The 21,722-nt window shown below is 43.1% G+C and overlaps 1 protein-coding gene across 2 annotated transcripts in view; it reads left to right on the forward strand.

The window, feature by feature from the left end:
- The first annotated feature begins 1,524 nt into the window (after positions 1–1,524).
- Positions 1,525–21,722, forward strand: part of PREP (prolyl endopeptidase) — a 121,161-nt gene continuing 100,963 nt past the window's right edge. The window contains exons 1-2 of one of the 2 annotated variants that reach the window (XM_039467463.2): positions 1,525–1,799; positions 7,033–7,107. In XM_039467463.2, the coding sequence (XP_039323397.1) occupies positions 1,755–1,799; positions 7,033–7,107 (120 nt within the window). In that variant the 5' untranslated portion in view covers positions 1,525–1,754. Of the gene's footprint in view, positions 1,800–7,032; positions 7,108–15,871; positions 15,927–21,722 lie in introns of those variants that run through there. The other variant, XM_074397659.1, reaches the window with a different exon arrangement.

Genomic DNA, 21,722 nt, shown 5'->3' on the forward strand with positions numbered 1-21,722 from the left:
CTGGCTCTACTTTTTCACTTTTCGTGAGGCCCTGGGCAAAAGTCAGCCACAGTTTTCCTTAACTTAAAATCATTAGTTCTAGATAGTTTCCTGATACAAAAACAAACAAACAAACAAACAAACAAACAAACAAACCACTCAATAAGCATTGACATTATTATTAGGGGTCTGCTGGGTCAAGTGCTCCTGGGTTATTCTTTTTAAAAATCCCTCACAAGTGGCAGAAGGAGGACACAATGCCTGGCAGGTGGCAGCCAGGGAAGGCAGGAGGTGGGGACTGGAATTGGGACTGCTGGGCTGCAGCGGGCTGTGCCCCCGGGGTTTGCACAAAATTTATCAATAGGGTGAGTTCTCCCAGAATTGGCAATTCTCAGATTGCCCAAGGAGGGGGTATCCGGAATCAGATGCAAAAAATGATTATGACACATCACCATGAACAGAAATGGTGAACTAAGGGTGAGGCATGGAATTGGGACCATATCACAGAGAAATGGAGGACACAGGTTTACAATAGTTACCATATCCACTTATGTTCAGAACGTGAAGGACTTTCTGGTCACACCCATTCCTTCTCCCAGGACTTTTTGGAAGCCAGGGAGAGAAAACACACTGGGCACACACTGTATCCCTAATGCCTGGGGCTATAAAGCCTCTTCCAGGTGGTCCAGGAAGCAAGACCAGAACACATTCTGCTGCTAAGCCCGAGGATGATGAAATAACTATTAAATTTTAATAACTATTAAATTTTCAGGGGTTTGAGGTCAAGCATCTTGTCTAATATCTTTTTTCCCCATAAACAGTAGGTGCTCAATAAACAAGCATGACAGGAGGCGAAATGAGGAATGCACAGGATAAATAAAATATCCCTGATGATTTCCAGGCCTGTTAATCTTGGTCCTTTCTCAATGGTAAATCTCAAATAAGGGCTCAGCGCTTGTCCTACCAACACCTCTAAACCATCTCCGTCATCTGGATGCTGAACTACCCAGTGTCCACCAGGGGTCCTGGGATGAAGGGAGACGTGTTTCTTTCACCGTCATCATGATCGATTACTTCTTCCCTTCAAGTCCAGAGTCGCAGGCAGTGGACATAAGGCCACCTCCAGTCCTCTGCCTCCAGTGTAAAGGGGAGAGGCAAGGTCTCCCTTCGTTCCAGGGTCGTACCCTGCCCTGGAGCAGGAACTCTGGGGAAGAAGGGGGACTTCACCAGCAAGGAAGCCCTGGGGCTTCACTCTCCTACAGGCAGTCCCGCGAGCGCGGCCAAAACGATGCAGCGCGCGGGGGCAGCTCGGGGAGCGCGGGCGGGGGGAGGCGCGGGGCCCGGGTCGGCGTGGAGGGACGTGTCACCCGCGCAGAGGCCCGGCCTGTGGCCGGGCGTGGGCAGGCGCGTAGCCGGCGTGCTCCCCGTGCGCTCGGGCGGCGCGGGCGCGGCCGGCGCTCCTGCAGAGGGAGCTGTGCGCCCGGCCTGGCGCACGCTCGGCGCCGCCCGCTCCCTCTTGCCGCCGCCGCCGCCGCTGGGCCCGCCCGCCGGGGAGGGGCTCCCGGGCTCGCCGAGAGCGGCTTCCTGCTCCCGCACGTCCTCGCCGCCGCGCCGCCAGTCCGTGAGTGCTAGCTTTGGCCGGGAACCGCCCGCCCGCCGCCGCCACCTGTCCCGCAGCTGCTGCGCCCCAGCCGCGCCTCGCTGCCAGCCCGGCTCGCTCAGGTCGGCTCCCGGAGCCCGCGCCCCTTCACGCTGCCCCCTGTCTGTCCCCGGCCATGCTGTCTCTCCAGTACCCCGACGTGTACCGCGACGAGACCGCCGTAAGTACCCCTGCCCGCGCCCACCGGGCTCCTGGGCGCTAGTGCTGCGCATGCCTGGCCGGTGGCGCCCGCATCTCCTCTCCCTGCAGCCCCTCGCCCCCCGCGTCCCTCCCCTCCCCCTCGGCCTTTGTTTGGGAGAATTGGGCCGGGGGCGCGGGGCTCCTCCCCAGCGCGGGGGCCCCGCAGGCGGTCACTCTGCTGGTGCTGGCGGCGGAGCCTGTGGGCAGCGCCGCCCGGCAGCTTCCCAGAATCAATGGGGTCAAGGGCAGACTCCCGGGTAGGAATGGGTGTCTTCAGGGAGTGGGAAGACTGACGGTGTCACTGCCTTTTTGACTGGCGAAGCCTCTTGCTTAAATATGGTGGTAGGAGAAAGTGTCCGCTGGTGTGTGTATGATGATGTCACATTTAAAAGCAAAAGCAAAAGCAAACTTTTAAAACTTACACTTTAAAGTCCTTAGAGTAGTAGCATATTCATTCGATTTTAAAACGTCAGTTGAGCGCCTACCCTATCCCAGGTCGGAAGCTGAGCATTGGGCCCTGGGGGTGCCAGAGACCCAGACAGAAATGGGAAAGGCGGAGCAGTGACCCCATAGTGTGGCCATGCTGATCCAAGTTTTAAGAAAAGGAGTTAAGAGAGGGTGAGAGGAGGTCTTAGAAGGGAGAAGGGTTGACCTTTTTCACAATGAGTTAAGTTTTATCTAGTGGTGGAGTTTGACCGCCATTTGCCTAAGCTATAGATGAACTCAAGGTAACTGTTGAGATCCAGTAGGTGGAATTCTGGGCAGACACCTTTTTAATGTAAACGTGAATTTGACATTTTAAGAACTGGATTGCATCCAAATGTTTTGGCCGTGATTCTCTTACTAATAGCTACATTTCTCAGACTGCTTAAAATATAATCAGAATAAATATGGATTTGTGTAATAGAGTTTTAATTTTTTCCTGTTTACTTTCCCAATTTATGCCAGAAAGTGTTTATTTTAAAGCACGTGTTACCTTGGGGTAAAGGGTGCTGACGCTTTAGTGTAAAGGACATACTGTTTTAAATTAAGACTTCCTGGTGACACTGATAAATTCATGGTTTCTTTGACCAGTAGCCCTCTGGTAACCACGTTTTCTCAGTCTGCTCAGCTGCTTGCTTATTAAATTTACCCTAACAACTCAAGAAGCTCCATTCCTGTGGTTTAAAGGGTTGTTTCCTTTGCATATGGGAGTAAAGTGATCCTGCTGGAATGGAGAAAGAGGCTAGACTAAGTGGGGAGACCAGAGTGCTAGTTCTGGTTTTGTCATTCACTAGTTAGGCGACTTATAGCAGCTTTTTCACCTGTTACAGGCCTTTTTTCCTCAGATGTGGAATATTAGGACTGGCTTGCTTGCTTACTTCTGCAGTAGGAATGTTACCATTCATTTCATTCACCTGACTGTATAGCTCTGCAGTGATCCAGACTAGTAATGGGAAGACGTGTGACTATCTTGGTTCTGGTTCTTAAGGAGCTAAATATAAAGAACTACCCATTCTGTGGCTTGGTAAGTGCAGTTTTAGGTTTGTTTTTAGAGTTACTTGTTAGTTTTTCACTCCTCTGGGTGCCTAAATCCTGCAGTTTATCTATGTTTAATAGTTCATGAAAGGCTTAAGTGAGGATTTTATGAAGACATCTAAAAGATTAGAAAGGTTTAAGTAAGGATTTTATGAAGACATCTAAAAGATCATAAACAATTAACTCGGAAGGGTATGCTGTGGATGTTAATACACTCCAGTTCCTTCTCGTTAAATAACTCATAACTCTAAGCATCGTGGCCAAGGGAAGGTAGCTCTGGCCCATTCTGGATCCTGTTTTGTAGCTCCCTGATAGCTTATGGTGGGGTATCTTCCCCCCCCCCCCCCTTAAGGTTTTGGTTACTAAGCCCTAGGCTTGACTTAGGTATTTGCTTAAATTGTAGCCTTTGATTTCTAGGATGGATTTGTTTCTCCCCAGCATCAACTGGGGAATTGCTGTAGTTCTCTTTCACTCAGGTACCTTCAGGCACATGTTCAGTACTCTCCTTCTGAAAGGTTGGAGCATTGAAACCGTTTTGGTGGATTTCTGCCTTTTTGTGCAGAAATTTGGAAGCTATGACACTTCTTGTGCCATGCCATTGACCATTGCTTAAGAGAGTTGCTATCAGGAAATTCAGGCCTGCGACAGGGGACTTACACCCTGATAGAAGAGGCTTTAGGATGAGAGGAGCACACAGAAGAGGAGGGACTACTTTCCATCAGGAGAAGGAGGTATTATGTGAATTGAGTCTGGAAGTTGACCATTTGGAAAAGGGACAAAGGACATTCCTGATCCTGTGACTAAAATAATTCATAGCTGTGCAGGCCTGGATGATTGTGGAATTGCATTTGTTTGCAGGATGACAAGAAAGCCATTTTGACCAGACCATCAATAGATGGGTAAACTTGCATGGGCCTGGAAAGATGAAGCAGGGCAGGTTTGATGGGTCCTGCCTACTGTATGCACGAGTCTGTACTTTGTCTTGAAGGCAGTGGGTGAGCTGTTAAACAGTACAAGTAAAATATCAAACAAGATTAAGTAATACAGTACCTTATCAGGGCTCTATTTTTAAAACCTCTTGGAGAGGTGAAGAATGACTAGCAAACTTAGGAGGAAGAATTCGATTCAAGAGCCATGGCTATAAGACATACCAACCCCATTTGTAGGGTATCGTTTTAAAAAAGAAAGATTGGAAGTAGGGAGTTGTGGCTCCTGGGATTGACTCTGGAATTGTCCTAGAGAGAATCAGTTTCTTGTCCTGGTTAAAAATATCTGATCAGTAACTTCCATCTGCTGTAGATGGTGTGCCCAGTCTGGACAGATAGGGCTGCTTGGTGTAAATTTCTGGATATGCCTGAATTTTAGTAACATCATAATCCAGGAACTTTTTTTTTTTTTGAGATGGAGTTTTGCTGTTGTTACCCAGGCTGGAGTGCAGTGGCGTGATCTCCGCTCACTGCAACCTCCACCTCCTGGGTTCAAGCAATTCTCCTGCCTCAGCCTCCTGAGTAGCTGGGACTACAGGTGCGCACCACCATGCCCAGCTAATTTTTGTATTTTTAGTAGAAACAGGGTTTCACCGTGTTGACCAGGATGGTCTCGATCTCTTGACCTCCTGATCCACCCGCCTTGGCCTCCCAAAGTGCTGGGATTTATAGGCATGAGCCACTGTGCCCGGCCCCAGGAACATTTTTTAAGTATCTGTTCTGCCTCCTCTGATGAATGGGGAAAAGGGTCGGCTGATTGCTTTAGTCTCAGGTCTGGTTCTAAACTTGGTACGGCTCTGGGCATGTTACCCGGCTTTGTGGCTGCTGTTGCTTCTAGAAGTGTATGATTGAAGGATGCTTTACAATTTGAAATTTTCTGATTTCGTAATACTAGGAAAAGAAGATTATTATTTTAAGCCTGTTTTATAACCACCTTAAGGTGTGTAAAATGGACAGACTTGCAGATGAGAACAAAAGATAGAAAGCTTTTGTTCATTGGTGACAATCTGCTAAAATGTAGAGAGGTCAGGATTGAGAGTTGGTAACTTTATGAAGACCCATCAGGAGAGGCTTTAGTCAGGTTTTATGTTCCTTACTCTTGTTTTTATGTCCCTTGCTCAGTCAGTTGTTTAATATTTCCAGAGGGTTCTGCCTTACCAGCCCATTTACCCAGTTATACATTTCCCCAGGATTTCTTTCACCTGGCATCAGATGAGGACAGATTTGGAGAGCCTGGTGTTGTAAGGCCCAGGGAGATTGTTCTCACCCAGCCAGGAGCCACACTGGAACTAGAGCAGCACCAGGCTTTCCTTAGGGAATAGCCCTTACCTTTGGGTATCGTAGAACAAAGCAAGGAGACAGATTAAAAATTCATCTGAAATAGATAGAAGTAGTCTTCCCAACAACCTTATACAAGAAGCCTTAACCAAATGTTGGAGTGGTTCAGAGACTTGATTGGCAGGACATTGTCAGTGTGGTTTCAGTTATGGGGTTAACTTTTTTTTTTGCTGGGGGGGGGTGGGCGGCGAGTGGGAATGGAGTCTTGCTGTGTCGCCCAGGCTGGAGTGCAGTGGCGTGGTCTCAGCTCACTGCATTGTTCACCTCCCGGGTTCTAGAGATTCTCCTGTGTCAGCCTCCTGAGTAGCTGGGATTACAGGCATCTGCCACCACGCCTGGCTAATTTTTAAATTTTGAGTAGAGATGGGATTTCACCATGTCAGCCAGGCTGGTCTTGAACTCCTCACCTCAAGTGATTTGCCTGCCCCAGCCTCCCAAAGTGCTAGGATTATGGGTATGAGCCACTGTACTCGGCCCTTATGGGGTTAATCTTGATAGTATCAGAGAGATTTTGTAATAATTTTTACTGCTGGATAATTTGGTTTGGCACAATCACTTGAATGGTGAAAGCTGCTTCTATTGCTCCTTCAAATGCCTTCAGGTGGCCTTTAAGGCCAGGCCCAGGAATTTGTGGTGGGAGCTCCAGAAAGCTTCCTTCAGCCAGGCTCTACTTACACTAAGCAGTTTTATTTCTTCCAGTATCATGGTACCCTGAATGGGTGATGCTTTTGCACCTTCTTTTTGTAAACAGTGAAAAAAAGCATTTCATAACAATGAAAAGGAAGAAAGGCATTCATTTTAAAATGTTCTGCCATTGCATTTAAGTCAGCTTTTTTAGCTTAAGTCCATTAGAATCATTAATTAGTAACTTGCTTTTTGCAGTTTAGACTTACGAGCGAAAGTGACTGTGGGCTCTGTTGCAGGGAAATTTCTAATTGTTGGGAAGCTCCGCGGAACAGGAGGGTGAGCACGTGTGTTAGCTCCCTCCCTGTCGTGCCCTTCTTGCGTGCCCACTGCATTGTCCACTGGATTGTGTCATTCTGTGCTTGGCCGCTGACAGCACGTTTTCAAGTTTCTTTAGCACAGTGGCAGGTCTTTGTTTTGTGTTGTAGGGACAGAGCGGTTTCCTGTTCTGACCTTTCCTCTTTCTTTCCTCTCTAGCTAAAACATTCTTTTCATGAAGGGTGGCTTGACACCTTTGAGAACCTGCCAACTTGGTTCATGTGGTAATTTGGGCAGACGTGTTGCCAGTGAGCCAATTAGCATTTTTGTCCATCCCTTTCCTATTTCTCCATTACATTAAAAAAAAAAATACCAGTTTTAATTGGGATTAGAGAGTAATTATCTAATGCCTCATTTTATCTTTTGCAGGTACAGGATTATCATGGATATAAAATTAGTGATCCTTACGCCTGGCTTGAAGACCCGGACAGTGAGCAGACAAAGGTAATTTGGTTTCTAATTAAAGATAAGGCAGCCTTAGTAGCTAGCACCAAACTCTGTCAGTAACCATCGCTTTTTCTTCCTGTCGTTCTCCTGTGTTTTCTGCCATGACATGGTGAGTATACCTGTTGCTTCCCCTACTCTTTGTTAAATGATTAATGGGAAAAAGACAAAAGCATGGCTTAGTCCCAGAGAAAATCATGTAAGTGCTTCAAATAATGTTTATGGTTCATAGTGACGCTGAGGAGCTAACTATTTTAAATGAAAATATCAGAAAACTGATTTTTGCCGAAAGAAAAAGTGAAAACCTAGATAGAAATGCTGTTAAAGGAAAAAAATACCTAAATATTTTTTTCCAAAGAAAAGGAAATCTTATATATGAAACAAATATCAGATCTTGAAAACCGAATACTGGCCTTAGATTGCTTATTGATGTTAATACAACAACAATGAAACAAAAACTAAGTTATAAATAGAAGAACATTCTTGTATTTTCTAGAAGTAAAGGGGCAGAGAGGAGCGTTTTTGGCTCTAAAAACATAAATCTATTGTATTCTTCTGGAGAAACAGATAGTATTTCAAGGACCCTGCTGAAGTCTCATTTCAATAATGAAGGTGGCCCAAAGTCCTGTGTCTCTTCTTTGAGTGCCGGGGACTTGTCACTTACATATACTTTTTTTTTTTTTTTTTTTCTGAGATAGAGTCTCACTCTGTCACCCAAGCTGTAGGGCGCTGGTGTGATCTTGGCTCACTGCAACCCCTGCCTCCAAGGTTCAAGCAATTCTTGTGCCTCAGCCTCCTAAGTAGGTGGGTTTACACACACGTGCTACCACACCTGGCTCATTTTTGTATTTTTATAGTACAGACGGGGTTTCACCATGTTGGCCAGGCTGGTTTCAAACTCCTGGCCTCAAGTGATCCTTCCGCCTCGGCCTCCCAAAGTGTTGGGATTACAGGTGTGCACCATCACTCCCGGGCCATTTATGTACACCCTTATGTAGTTAATTAAGTTTGCTTGGGTGGGGGAATAGTATTTCTCAAGTTCATCTTAAATTCTTTGATTCTTTTATTTATAATCGTGGTACATAATACTTAGTACATATTTACAGTTTCTAATATGTTCACCATTCCCAGATTTATTCTAGCTTCGAGTCGCAGGGTACGTTTCCCATTTAAAAAAAAAAAATGTTAAATGCACTCTAGGTAGTTTTTCAGGCCAGTCTTCACACGCCTCTATCTTAACTCCACCTGTTTCTTGTGGTCCCTTGCCACCGTATATACCAGTGTTCTCTGAAGATCTCAATTCAGATTTGCCAGGAAAGCATCCCTTACTGAAGTGGAATTGCCCATCTCTCCACTGGGTTAAGGAAAGGGGTGGAGTGAAGAGCTTAGCTGGAGCATGAGGGTATATGGAGAAAAGAGGAGAAAGTAGAGGCAGGGGAGTAAACCACATGGTCATCTCTTTCTTCTTCCTTTAGTCTCAAGCACTGGCTCACCTGCTTTCTGCCACCCTCACCTGTTCTTTGTGAGTAGTGTCTCTCCTTTACCCCCTGCAAAGCTCTTAGTACTTCTTTTTATCCTTTGTCCCTAAGGTAGGCACACTGCTATTTTGAGATTTCCTAACGGTTTTTACTTTTATCTGGAATCCTACATTCTTTCTCTAACTCCCTTCAAGAAAGACAAAGATCTCATGAGTGAGAATGGTTGATATTTGGCGTTTAATTTTTCTTTCAAGAAGCGCTGGATTATAGCAGTGGACGGGCAGAAATTCTAAAGTGAGAAACACGTGAGTATCCTTAGGAATGGTGAAGGCTATAGCTCTGCACATAAGGCTGGGGGAACAGAGAGCAGGTGTACGGTCACCTTCTCACTTCATCAATGCCATAGATTACCTTGATTATCCAGCATTGGGCTGAGCTGAGACAGAGGGATCGGGCCTGGGAGCGGAGAGTCACATGCAGCTGCATAACCGGTACTGGCTAGCATGCACCAGGGAAGAGAATGAAGTTCCTGTGCTTTTCTTGGAAAATTGTCCCCAAGGATGTGATGATTTCTTCACCTGAAGTATTGGCTATAACCTGGATTTCTAGAGCCTTTGATGGTGATTGATTCAGCATTGTCAGAATGACCCTGGTTTTATCTGTTAATGAATGTATACTTTGCTGTTCCTTAGTTGATAATGGCAGGTCCGTGGATGACAAGCCGCTTATTAGTGGATATCAAGCTTCCATTTAGTGGATGAAACTGCTAATTAGTGATCTTACAGTCAGCACTTGATAGAAACTAAGACATTGGAGTGTACACTGTTATTTTTGTGGTATACATTTCTTCGATGCTTACTATGTGTCAGGCACTTTACTGGGAGTTCTGCATACCCAGTTTCATTTTTAATTCTCAAACTCTGAAGTTGATCTTTTTATTTCCCGCATTTTACAGATGAAGAAATTGAGGTGCTGAGTGATTAAGTACCTTGTCCATGGTTACTCGGCTAGTAAATGTGTAGTCAGGGGTGGATCCCAGGTAGACCAGGTGGTTATCAATTACATATTAAAAAATAAGTAAAAGTAAAAAGCCTAGGTGTAATAGCTTTGCAGATGCAAGTGAAAGAAATTTATTCATGCTGTGCTTGCCATGCGCCTTTGTAGGCCCTCATGCCTGGACTGTGGGCTGGCTCCCACTCCCATGCTGACCTGTTCTTTTTATTTTAAATGTATTTTTTAAATTGTAATCCTTCAGAGTACTGTGATCTTACATCCTTCTCTGACTTCATATTCTACCATGGCAGTTTTTCATGTTAGTAAGCAGTCTTTACAGCCCAGAATTTTAATAGAGTCATACTATTTCTTCCAGCAGATACACTATATTATGCCTAGTGACTTCACTATTGTTATAAATGATTATTTTCAACTTTTCACTGTTACAAATAATGTCCCAAACAAGCGCTTTTCCAGATGTCCACATTTCTGACAATGCCATGATTACTTCTTGTACTACTAGCCTTGAAATCTCTTCTCCACTCCCAGGTATTTGCTTTTGTCATTGCTTTCAAATGGGTTCCTTTTTCATTATTGATGGCATATATGAGTGTTACTGACTTTTTTTAGAGACAAGAGTCTCACTCTGTCACCCAGGCTGGAGTGCAGCTATCTTCTGGTCTCCAGCTAACTTCCTGCCTTAGCCTCCCAAGTAGCAGGAACTACAGGTGCACGTCACCACGCCTGGCAAGAGTGCTGCCACCACGCCTGCTAAACTAGCTACTGCTACCGATTTTATATTTATTTTGTACCTAGTCCCTTTATTGAACTCACTAATTCTAATAAATCTGCAGTTTCTTCCCCTAGGTTTCTAGATACATAATCATATATAATCAAATTTAGTGGTGATTTTATTTTCTCTTCTACCAAACTTTGATTATTTTATGTATTTTGTACCTAATAATTTTTTTGAACTTGGTAATTTGAATAAGTTTTCAGTTATTTCCCATCGGTTTTCTAGTTATATAATCATATAACCTACAATTAATAATTCTTTTCTCCTCTACCAAATTTTGGCGCAGGTCTTATTGCGTTGGTCAGAGCTCTGCCAAACATGTAAGAATAGAAGTGATGAAGAACATTCTAGCCTAGTGTTTAAATTGTTATTTTGAATGATATTTGTCATCTTGTTCAAGCATTGTTATTCCTACTTTTAGTTTTGGATTTCAATTTCTTTTTAATACCAATCAGGATAATTGTATAGCTTTACTAATAATATTAAAATGCTCTTGAGTTCCTGTGATAAAATGCAGTTTTTTCTTGTCTGCTTTTATGTTCCTTACAACTATATGTACAAAAAAAGTTGATCAGTATTCTGTTATCCAATACAAAAACCACTAGCCACTTATAGCTCCTGAGGACCTGAAATGTGGCTAGTCTGAATTGATTATGTGTTGTTAGCATAAAATACATGCTGGATTTCAACACTTAGTTTGAAAAAAAAAATGTAAAATATCTTAATATTTTATATGGATTACATAAAACCAGTCAGGATATTAGAAACATCTGTACCTCTCTTATAAGATCTGAAAGTAGGGCTTTGATTCAATGTAGTATTTATTTAATACAGGTTGGCCAATTCTGACAGTGCCTAGCATTTGAGGCTATATCATTTGTAAAACAAAATCACAGAAGACTTGTAACAGAAAATTCTCAAAAACAGGGTTGAAATGACTTGTGTATAGTGGATTAAATAAAATATATTATTGAAATGAATTCTTTTTTCTTAATGTGGCTAGTAGAAAATTTTAAATTATATATGTAGCTTGCATAATGTATCTGCTGGGTAGCACTGCTCCTCTGTTTCTTTACAAAATATCTCTGTTAACATTTTTCACATCAGGGTTAGATTTGCTTCAGAGAATCAACTGAATTGTGTGTTTTCTACAATCTGAAGCATTTGCTATAAAATAGCAATATGGACCTTGATAGCTAGAAAAGATTCATCCAGATTCAACTCTCCCTCTGCCCCCTGCCCCACTCCACCCCACTCCTGTTTTTGAGAATTTTCTGTTATAAGTCTGCTCTGGTTTTGTTTTATAAAGGATATAGCCTTAAGTGCCAGGCAGTGTCAGAATTGGCCAACCTATATTAAATACACGATTAAATCCAAGACCTACTGTTAGCATTTCAGATCTTATAAAAGAGCTACAGATGTTTCTCACTTCTTGACTCATTTTTATTGGAAATGTAATAAGCAGCTTTTTATTTGTTTTAGAGGCTCTGTAAAAATTGTCCTTTTTACAGCAAGGTATGGCTAGTACACCTTTGTGTATATGCTAATAACCATGAATAGAAAATATTCGTGCTGCTTTTCTGCTCATTTGAAAAACACGCCATACCTTTTTGGTCTGGGACCAAAATTTAACTCATCAGATTCAAAATGATAGACCCACTGGCATCAATAACAAGCCTTATTAGAGCCGAAAGAGAGGTATGCGTGGAAGGTGTGCAGGGAAGGCCTAAGTTGTCCCGTCTGATACCCGAGTTATGCTTTCTGAACAGGTCAGCATGGCGCCGGGTACTGTGGTTCATACCTGTAATCCCAGCACTTTGGGAGGCCAAGGTGGGTGGATCACCTTAGGTCAGGAGTTTGAGACCAGCCTAACCAACATGGTAAAACGCCATCTCTACTAAAAATAAAAAAATTAGCCAGGCGGCTGGGCGCGGTAGCTCACGCCTGTAATCCCAGCACTTTGGGAGGCCGAGGCGGGTAGATCACGTGGTCAAGAGATCGAGACCATCCTGGTCAACATGGTGAAACTCCGCCTCTACTAAAAATACAAAAAATTAGCTGGGCATGGTGGCGCATGCCTGTAATCCCAGCTACTCAGGAGGCTGAGGCAGGAGAATTGCCTGAACCCAGGAGGCGGAGGTTGCGGTGAGCAAAGATTATGTCACTGCGCTTTATCCTAGGTGAATAGTGAGAGTCTGCCTCAAAAAACAAAACAAAACAAAACAAAAACCAAAAAAAAAAAAAAAAAAAAAAAACAACTAGATCTGTAAAAACTGGTCTGGGAGAACTGTATGGAAATGCAAACTAAACACCGAAAGTAAGGTAAAGGAAAAGCTTCGGGTTAGAAATGCTTTAGAGTCCTATGAAGTATGATACGCCTTTTAAGTGCATGTACCACAGTGAAATTTCGCTGGTGTAAATGGGATGTCAGGGTAACCACGGTCGCATTAGCATGAAGGGCTACAGAAGGAGGTTTGCAGTCCTTGAAAATGGTTTGAAGACTAGATAAGTAGGTCCCAATAATCAATTAGCCCGTGCTTCCCATTCTGCAGGCATTTCCAGTTTGTCGGGCAGCTTTGTAGCTTGCAGAAGGAAGTTTGCCGCAGTCTTGGACCCTGTGGTTTTGGTACCCTGAGCCTCCGTACAAATAACAGGTGGTTGACTTCCTAAAGTTCCCTCTGGGATGTGTACTTATTTCCCCTGGCAAGCAAACAGGCAAACCCCAAACCCCACACTGTGCCTTAGCTCTTCTGAACCGCTTTCTTCCTCTCAGTTGGTCTCCTGGTCCCTTAGAGTATGTGCCCTGTTCAGATCTTACTTTATCATCATTGGCTGTCTCCCTCTCCTTCCCTACCTGTCCGCAAGCCACTTTCTGCATGCCTGTTGACGTAGTTGAAATCACCCTTTTCTTTGTACCACTCCCAGTAACATCTCCCATCAGCGTAAACTATTTTCTTCAAGATCAGTGGTGGCCCAGTGGCCAAATCGAGACACTCCCGGAAATCAGGCTAGACTCAATGGCTCACGCCTATAATCCCAGCACTTTGGGAGGCCAAGGTGGGAGGATTGCTTGAACCCAGGCATTCAAGACCAGCTAAGATAACATAATGAAACCCTGTCTCTTTATTATTTTTTTATTTTTAAATTTTTCTTCGAGAAAGAGTCTCATTTCATAACCCAGGCTGGAGTACAGTGGTGTGATCTCAGCTCACTGCAACCTCCGCTTCCTGGGTTCAAGTGATTTTCACATGTCAGCCTCGAGAGGAACTGGAATTACAGGCGCCCACCACCACGCCCAGCTAATTTTTTGTATTTTTAGTAGAGATGGAGTTTTGCCATATTTGTCAGGCTGGTCTTGAACTCCTGACCGCAAGTAATCTGCCTGCTTCGGCCTCCCAAAGTGCTTGTATTATAGGTGTGAACCACTGTGCCCAGCCTTTGTCTCTTTAATTAAAAAAAATTGTGTGTGTGTGTGTGTGTGTGTGTGTGTGTGTGTAAAACCAGAGACATAAATCAGTGTATGTTCTTCACTAGGAAGATGGAGCTCATGACCAGGGCGAATTGCGAATTGTCGACCTGGGATATGCAGGCATAGAGAATGCTCTTCTGTCAGCCGTTCTTTTTTACCTTGCTTTCCTCATGGAGGCAGCATCCCTCAGCTCTCTGGGGAAGTGTTAAATTAGCATTTATTCTTTCTGGCCTCTTTACTCATGTGGTAGCAGGTAGTCGGTATTGCATAATTTGTTCCCCTTCCTGATAGTGATACTTTCTTCTCTTTACTTTTCTGGCTTGGTTTTGCAGCCCAGAAGTCCCAATAGAAGCAATGTTCTTGAACCTCAGTCTCCCCATCTTACTGTGTCTTCACCCTTTTAGCTGAATAGTCTAGAAGTTGTTACTGAGTTACTGAAGGAGAACTACACAAAGAAAAGAAAAATACATACCTTTCAAGGGGTAGCTGCCTTAGCTGTAACTGATTGTCAGGTCTGGCTTTCTCAGAACTGTCCTTGAGCTTGGGCACATGAGTTAGCTAAATGTAGAGTGTCAGCGGCATTTGTCTAATGACTTTTTTTCCCTGAGTGCTGCCCTGGGCAAAAGGAGAGTAGCAACAACTCCATTTCCTTCACAGACCTTGAGAAGGGAACTCTAACAGGATTGGGAAAAAGTAGTTTTGTTTATATTCGTTCCTTCTGAAAAATAAGATAAAATAACAATTTGTTTCAGAGAGGATGAAAGGAATATGTAATGCAGATTTCTTTCCTAGGACGTGTGAGTTCCCGCTTTCCATTCTCTCACCGACTAGTTGGAAGTGACCCCATTACACCTGGTGGTTAAGGGGCTATGGCAATTAGAACAGAAATCCTTCCAGATTTCAGGAAAAGAATTCTGGAAGTGTCACCACCTTCTCCTTCTGTCTCAGTACTGTTTCTTTCCTTGGCAGGAAAGCTCTAAACCTTAAAGGACTTCTGATCATCTCTAGGATATTTAAATATCCTAGGATTTCTGTGGAGATATTTTAATGTCACAGGGGATCAGCCGAGAACAAATACTATGTAGAAAAGCATCTGCTTTCCCTGGTGCCCTCCATTGTCTGTTCTGAAGGCTCTTTGTTTGCTTGCCTGCTTTTGTTTTTGCTCTTTAGGGTTAACCCTAAAAGTGTGTAGCATGAAGAGTTTCTGTTTTTTTCTGGTGTCAGTTTTGGTGTCAGTCTGGCCTACGTCTGCCTGGATCATTTGCTTTCCCTAGCCCAGATCCAGAACCAGCCACTCAAAGAACTAGTGCTGAGCTAGCTAAGCAGGGACTTACCTGTCTGATTGCCTTTCCCCATCTGGCCACTATACCTTTTCAGGCTAAAGGAGAGCCATTGGAGTGGAAGCTTACTTCCAGGAAATTCCAGTACATAAAGGGTTAGTTAAACATCTCTAAACCAAAAGCCAGCAGTGAAAGCTTACTGTTGGAGCTGTTGATCACCAGAAATTGCAGATATAAAAGGCTGGTTTTGGGTGTACAAGTGTTCTTTGAAAACTTTGTAACAAACTGGGGATATCTGTGTGGATAGTTCCTGCTTTCTGTGAGTTTGCAGACATTTCTGATGTGGCTTCCATTTCAAGGCAGTGTGGAGGAATGGAGTATTTGCTGGATGGTACTAGAAGTCAGAAGATAAAAATTGCAGCCTTTGGTGTTCGATTTTATTTTGTGACCGTAGCAAGCTACGTAATCTAGTGTTTATTTTCTTCATCTATACAGAGTTAAAGTCATACTCATTCATTTAGCTTCCAGATATAATAACATCCAAGTGAGAAAATGTATGTAAAAATCTGTATACTGCAAAGCTGTGGTCAAACGAAGATGGTGCTGCTTGGGCAATGCAGCTTCCATGTATCAGGATACAGACCTCTGACTCTAGTCTCCTAATGGCTTAGACTGTTTGACTTTAAAGACTCTTATCTCTTTTTATTTTTATCCACAAAACTAAGCCGATTTTCCTTTTGAATTCTAGGTTTTTCACGAAAAGATACATTCTGAACATTGTTTTTTCAATGGAACTGTGACTTGTAAGTGTGGTTTCATTGTTCTAAAGTATAATGATGAAACTAGGCCAAAGATTACTTAAAGGCACTAGCCTTAAAGTAGCATCTTTTAAAATTGATACCTTATGAACCCCACTGGTGAAACTAGTCTGTGAGACGCTTTCCACCCATTCATTAATATTCCATAAATGAGCCTGGATTGAGAATTACTGCTGTGTGTGTTACTGCTGTAGTAGACATGAGAAATATGTTCAGTAAATATTTTACCACCTATTTTCTCAGTCTCTAAGACTTCTAAGGTCTTAAAGGTCTCATTACCTTCTGTGGGAATGTTTAGCCTTATTACAATTTGTAAACATAATTCTCATAAATTCACAACTGAAATATGTACTTAGGGAACACCTTCCTTCTGATCTCTGGAGGGGATAATTGTCAGAAGTATGAGGAAGTTGCTGGTACTGGGCTTCTCCTCTCCTAATCACTACATTCTCTTTTCTCCTCTCCACCTCCACCTCCCAATCTCCTTTGTCTTGCTTTCTGTATTTGGGTTTTTGATGCAAGCAGCAAAAACTGATTCTGGGCAAGTTAGGCAAATAGGGCATTTATGGCAAGGATATGAGGCTAGCTTGAAATGGACCAAGAACCAGGCTCTGATCAGTCAGGAATGTCACTATTCAGCCAGCATTGCTATGGCTTCAACGATCTCCAGTTATTCAGCCTGCCATCTCTTTTTCAAGTGATGGTATCCCAAAAGAAGGAGTCTTGATTGGCCAAGCCCCTTGGCTGTATTGCAGCAGTAAGGGAAGAGATTTGGTAGAAGCCCCAAAGACCCTCTTTGACTTCTGTAATGGCAGCATCACTACCTGCTCCACTTGAATGGATGCTGGCTACCCCAAATGCCACATGCCTGCAGGTTTCATTCTATTTTTTCCATATGTGCTTCATTTCTTCCTACTACTTCAACTTTCTTCCTCTCTCCTTAGTTTTTCTGTGTGTCCACTGTGCTGAGTATTCAGTTAAATAAAGGAGGATGTGGTATCATAAGTAAGACAGATGCCCATGCCAGCATGGAATTTGCATTTTAGTTTGGGAGGACCAGAGATTGAAGATGGACAAGCCACTTGGTTTTTGAGGTGCTAGAGGTCAGAGCAGAAAGGAGGCTGAGCCACATCTTGTAGAGCAAGCTTGTCCAACCTGCGGCCCACTAGCCACGTGTGGTCCAGGACAACTTTGAATGTGGCCCAACACAAATTCGTAAACTCTTAAAACATTATGAGATTTGTGTGTGTGTGTGATTTTTTTCTTTTCTCTTTTTTTTTCTTTTTTTCTTTTTCTTTTTCTTTTTTTTTTTTTTTTGGCTCATCAGCTATCGTATTAGTGTATTTTATGTGTGACCCATGACAGTTCTTCTTCCTGTGTGGCCCGGGGAAGCCAATAATTGGACACCCCTGTTGTAGAGGCTAAGACTCCAGCCCCATTGGTTTGCTATCAGGGAGAGAAGCTCCATTTTAGAAAAGCACACCCTAAATCATTGATGAATTGTTTCAAGTACTTGTATACGTTTAATGTTGCTGTTTTCTCTGTAAGCAGTTACTCAGCTTTGGTTTTAGTCATCTGCAGTTTTTTGGTGAAAAATGCTATCATCAGATAACGGTATTTTTGGGAAAACAGCTGTTAAAAAGTGAACATCTGAAGAACTAAGATAACTCTGATTTCTCTCAACCTTTTTTTTTTTTTTTTTTTTTAAATGGAGTCTTGCTTTGTCACCCAGGCTGGAGTGCAGTAGCAGATTTCCACTGCAACCTCCACCCCTGAGTTTAAGCAATTCTCATTTCTCAGCCTCCCAAGTAACATGAGTAGGTGGGACTACAGGCAGCTGCCACCATGGCCAGCTAATTTTTGTATTTTTAGTAGAGACAGGGTTTCACCATGCTGGCCAGGCTGGTCTGGAACTCCTGACCTCAAGTGATCCGTCTACCTTGGCCTCCCAAAATGTTGGGATTACAGACGTAAGCCACCATGCCTGGCCCCAACTTCTCCCCTCCCCCTGCCCGGATATTTAGGTGCCTAATTCACCATCCCATTCTGCCATGTCCAGGGGAGAGTGTTTAGCCATAAAAATCACCTGAGAACTTGTTAAAAATACAAATGCTCAAGCTTCAATTTGGAGCATTGGGTTTCAGTATAAATCTGTTTTCCCAGAGCCCCACTCTTCACCCTCAGGTAATTGTTCAAACACAGAAAGTTTGGGAAAACTGCCCTAAGGAATACTTAGATTACTTGGTTAAAGAACAATTATAGTAACTTTCATTTTTTTCTAGGGCCTATTCACAAGCAGCTAAGTTCTAATAGACGCCTCACTGTTGTTTATAGCATCTTTGTAAATTCAACATTGTTGATGGTTCCAGGTTTCGTTGGTGGAAATCAAGGCATGTGACAAAATTTCCAGGACTCCTCCAGATCACCTGACCCTTTGAATCAGCTCTTCATTTATTCATATACGCGACTCTCTGGACCTCCAGTTCTACCTCCATAATATCTCATACCTTTCTACTTGTTCTTATTCATGCCAACACCTCCCAGCATACATTGCCACTGAGCTAGATGTTCAGGAACTTCCTAACTTGTCTCTTTTCTTCTAGACTTTTCTTTTCATTCTGCTTCCTCCAGCAACTAAACAAATGAGAACCCTTAGAGATACTGAAACCTCTGCCTGTTCATGGGAAAGCAGCGTGTATAGTTGTTAAATGTGCAACTTTAGAGGATTAAACCTTAGCTCCACAATTTTAATAGACATTGATCATGGTTTTTAGTCTCATTTTTCTGACTTGTAATTTGGAGAAAACCACCTCATATAACGGTTAAAATTAAATGATAGTTTTTTTGAGCCATTTAGCAAAGTAGCAGGCACACAGTAAGTGCTTAATAAGTGTTCACCGTTGCACTCGTTAATGACCAGTTTAAATAGTATGGAAATTATGGTTTTTGATAATTTGAAATACTTCATTCTTATCTTTATCTGGGACAACTTCTTTTATTGCAATTAATTATTGGGCTCTCTCCCCTGATTTTGTTTCAGTCATTGCTCTGTTCAGTTCTGTTTTCTTTTTTGGATCCATTTTAGTCCTTTGTATTTCTTACTAAATTATTCATTTGATTGAGATTTTAAAATTGCTAGCATAAAGTTATGTGTAATATGCTTTTAAAATGACTTTACTTTCCCAATCCATGGTTATATTTGCCTATAAATTCTAAATTTGAATATCTGTAACATCCTTCCTCTTTGCTTGATTAGTTTAGCCAAAGCTTTGGCTAAAGGTGCTTTTTTTCTTTCTTTTTTTTTTTTTTGAAGCAGATCTAGGACTTATAAATTTTCTACTTAAAATTTTTTTCTAGTTCATCAATTTCTTATTTTCTTATTTTAAAATATTTTTATTTTAATGCTTAAAGTCCATTCTTTCTCATAAAACACCTTTAATCTAGAGACTGTGTTCAGTCATCCCCAGCCAACCCTGGGGCAAGCTTCTAGTCAGCTCTCCTCTTTCCAGCCTGCTCATGGTCATCCAGCCCCAGCTTGCTCAGAAAACCAGAGGCTTCCTAGGAAAACTGTGTTAGTCAAGACTCTTGATCAGTGGTACCTGAAACCCAACTCAGACCAGCTCACATAACAAGAGGAGCTGAGTGGCTCACCTTATTGGGGTTCAGGTATAAGTGCCTTTAAGGCACAGCCCAATCAAGGAGTGCATGTGGTATTTCGGGAAAATGTCTTTTTCTCTTAGGTCATCTGCTTTTCTCTGATAATTTTGTTTTCCAGCAGCCTCTCCTATGTGGTAGGGAAAGATGGATCTTGTCTCTTTGGGTTTCACACTGTCCTTGTAGCCCCAAATGTCTTAAGTTGAGATAACTTCTCTCTTCAAATATTCATCTCTGTCCCTGAAAAAGGATTCTGATGGTTTTGCCTGGGTTTACTACTGTTACTATTTTGTTGACTGTTTCCTGTGGATTTGAATTGATGGAAAGACTCTGCTTATGAAAATGTATAGGATTTACTTACCTAAAGAACATGGAAGGGAGTTAGCATAGTTAGAATACAGACAGAGGTATCTGTCATATTATCTATGACAGATGGAGGTATATGTGACCAGTAGCCAGAATCCTCACTGAGACTGTTCAGTTGCAGATGCTAAGATCTGATGGAGAGGGTAAACCTCAAACTTTCTGAAGGTATAATTGTCACGTTCCAGCCAGTTGTCCCTCATAAGTCACAGTGTGGTCACTGCCCTTCAGTACCTGGCATAACCAAGCATGAGCACTCAGTCTCCCAAGCCTGCCCCCTGTACATTCCTGAATTCACTAGTGCAGGACTGAAACAGGCTGGCTCCCTGGTGTGTGAATCATGCCAGCAAGCCCTGAGATTGGCCACAGCCTCACCTGCATGAGGTCATGCCCAGCCCTCATCTGAGGGAGGGACCTTCTGATTGGCCAGCAGGGGTCACATACAACCCCTCCCTGACTGTAAGTGGGACTTTACAGGGCACCAGAAAGAAACAGATGTCAACTCCAACAGTGTTTGCCATATCCCATGAGCCTTAATGTGTGATAGTCTTGTTTTCTTATTTTTTGTATTTTCTCGGTAATCTTGTTGCAGTTTGAATTTCCTCATTGATACAGAATTATTCAGCACAGGATGTGTGTGTGTTTAATGTCCTCATGATCAGATACTTAGTTAGGTTTGGATTTGAGGTGCTAATCACCTCTTTCTTCATCAGGTTTTTGGTCAGGAGAGTATACACCAAAGGACGGAGCCCAGTGGGGTTAAAATTTCAGTTTTCAGTGGACTCCCTGGTAATGACAAGTACTGAGAACAAGGCTTGAATATCAGGTTGGAGTGATGGTTTCTGCTTTCTCCCCAGTTGAAGAATCTAGCCCCAGTGAGGGAACAAGTTGATTTACCCACACAGGAACAGGCAGAGAGGTGGAAAGAGGCCTGGTGGGGCTTCTAGAAGGCCCTGCCCAGTCTATTGGTCACATGGAGCTGGAAGCTTACTATAAGCCCTTTTTACCCAAGAGCAGTTGGTCCCAGAGAGAAAGATGGGCCCACTCTGGGTTTTTTATGTTAAAGTTGAGCCTCACTGATTGAACTAGACATTTCTCCATCTTGAGAATGAGTAGGGGGCCTGTGGACCAGGAAAATAAAGCACTTCACGTGGTGAGGTTAATGGCATTGTGGTCAAAACTGTGGCCTGAACAAGCTTTTCTTTTTGGGGCTTAAGGTTCCGTCTTTGTTGTCTGATGGGCTGCTAATTTTTGTAAACGTTTGGTAAGTACTGGAAAATTAGGGGCACTCATGTTTTGTTTTTTTGGTTTTTTTTTATGGTAGAGATTCCTTGGCACAGATATTAATCTTGGAAAGTACATTATTCCAATCCTTTATAGCTTCCGTTTCTGGACATGTTTCCTGAACAACAGCTGCATCTAATGCTCCTTTTGGCCTGATCTGCCTTTACCGTCCTGCCCCCCTGGCCCTGAGTCCTGCAGCCTCAGGGTGAGCTCTGCCACCTCTTGGCTGCTTTTTGATGGGGGTGTCTCTGTACTTGGAGAGTCATTTCCAAATTCCAAATTCTGCTAAAGTGAGAGGGGATCCAAGTGTGCTGCCCCTGTCTTTCACTTAGACTGGGATTATGGTTTTTGCCACTTTCTCCGGAAGCCCCTGATAGTTGCTTAACCAAGTCCTATGTCTATTATTTGTAGCGGATACTCCTCAAAGCCTGTGGGATGTAGATAGCACCACTCCTAGTTTTCCTTGGTATTTCAGAAGAA

Source organism: Saimiri boliviensis, chromosome 4, assembly GCF_048565385.1.
Source record: "Saimiri boliviensis isolate mSaiBol1 chromosome 4, mSaiBol1.pri, whole genome shotgun sequence".
Classification (NCBI taxonomy): domain Eukaryota; kingdom Metazoa; phylum Chordata; class Mammalia; order Primates; family Cebidae; genus Saimiri; species Saimiri boliviensis.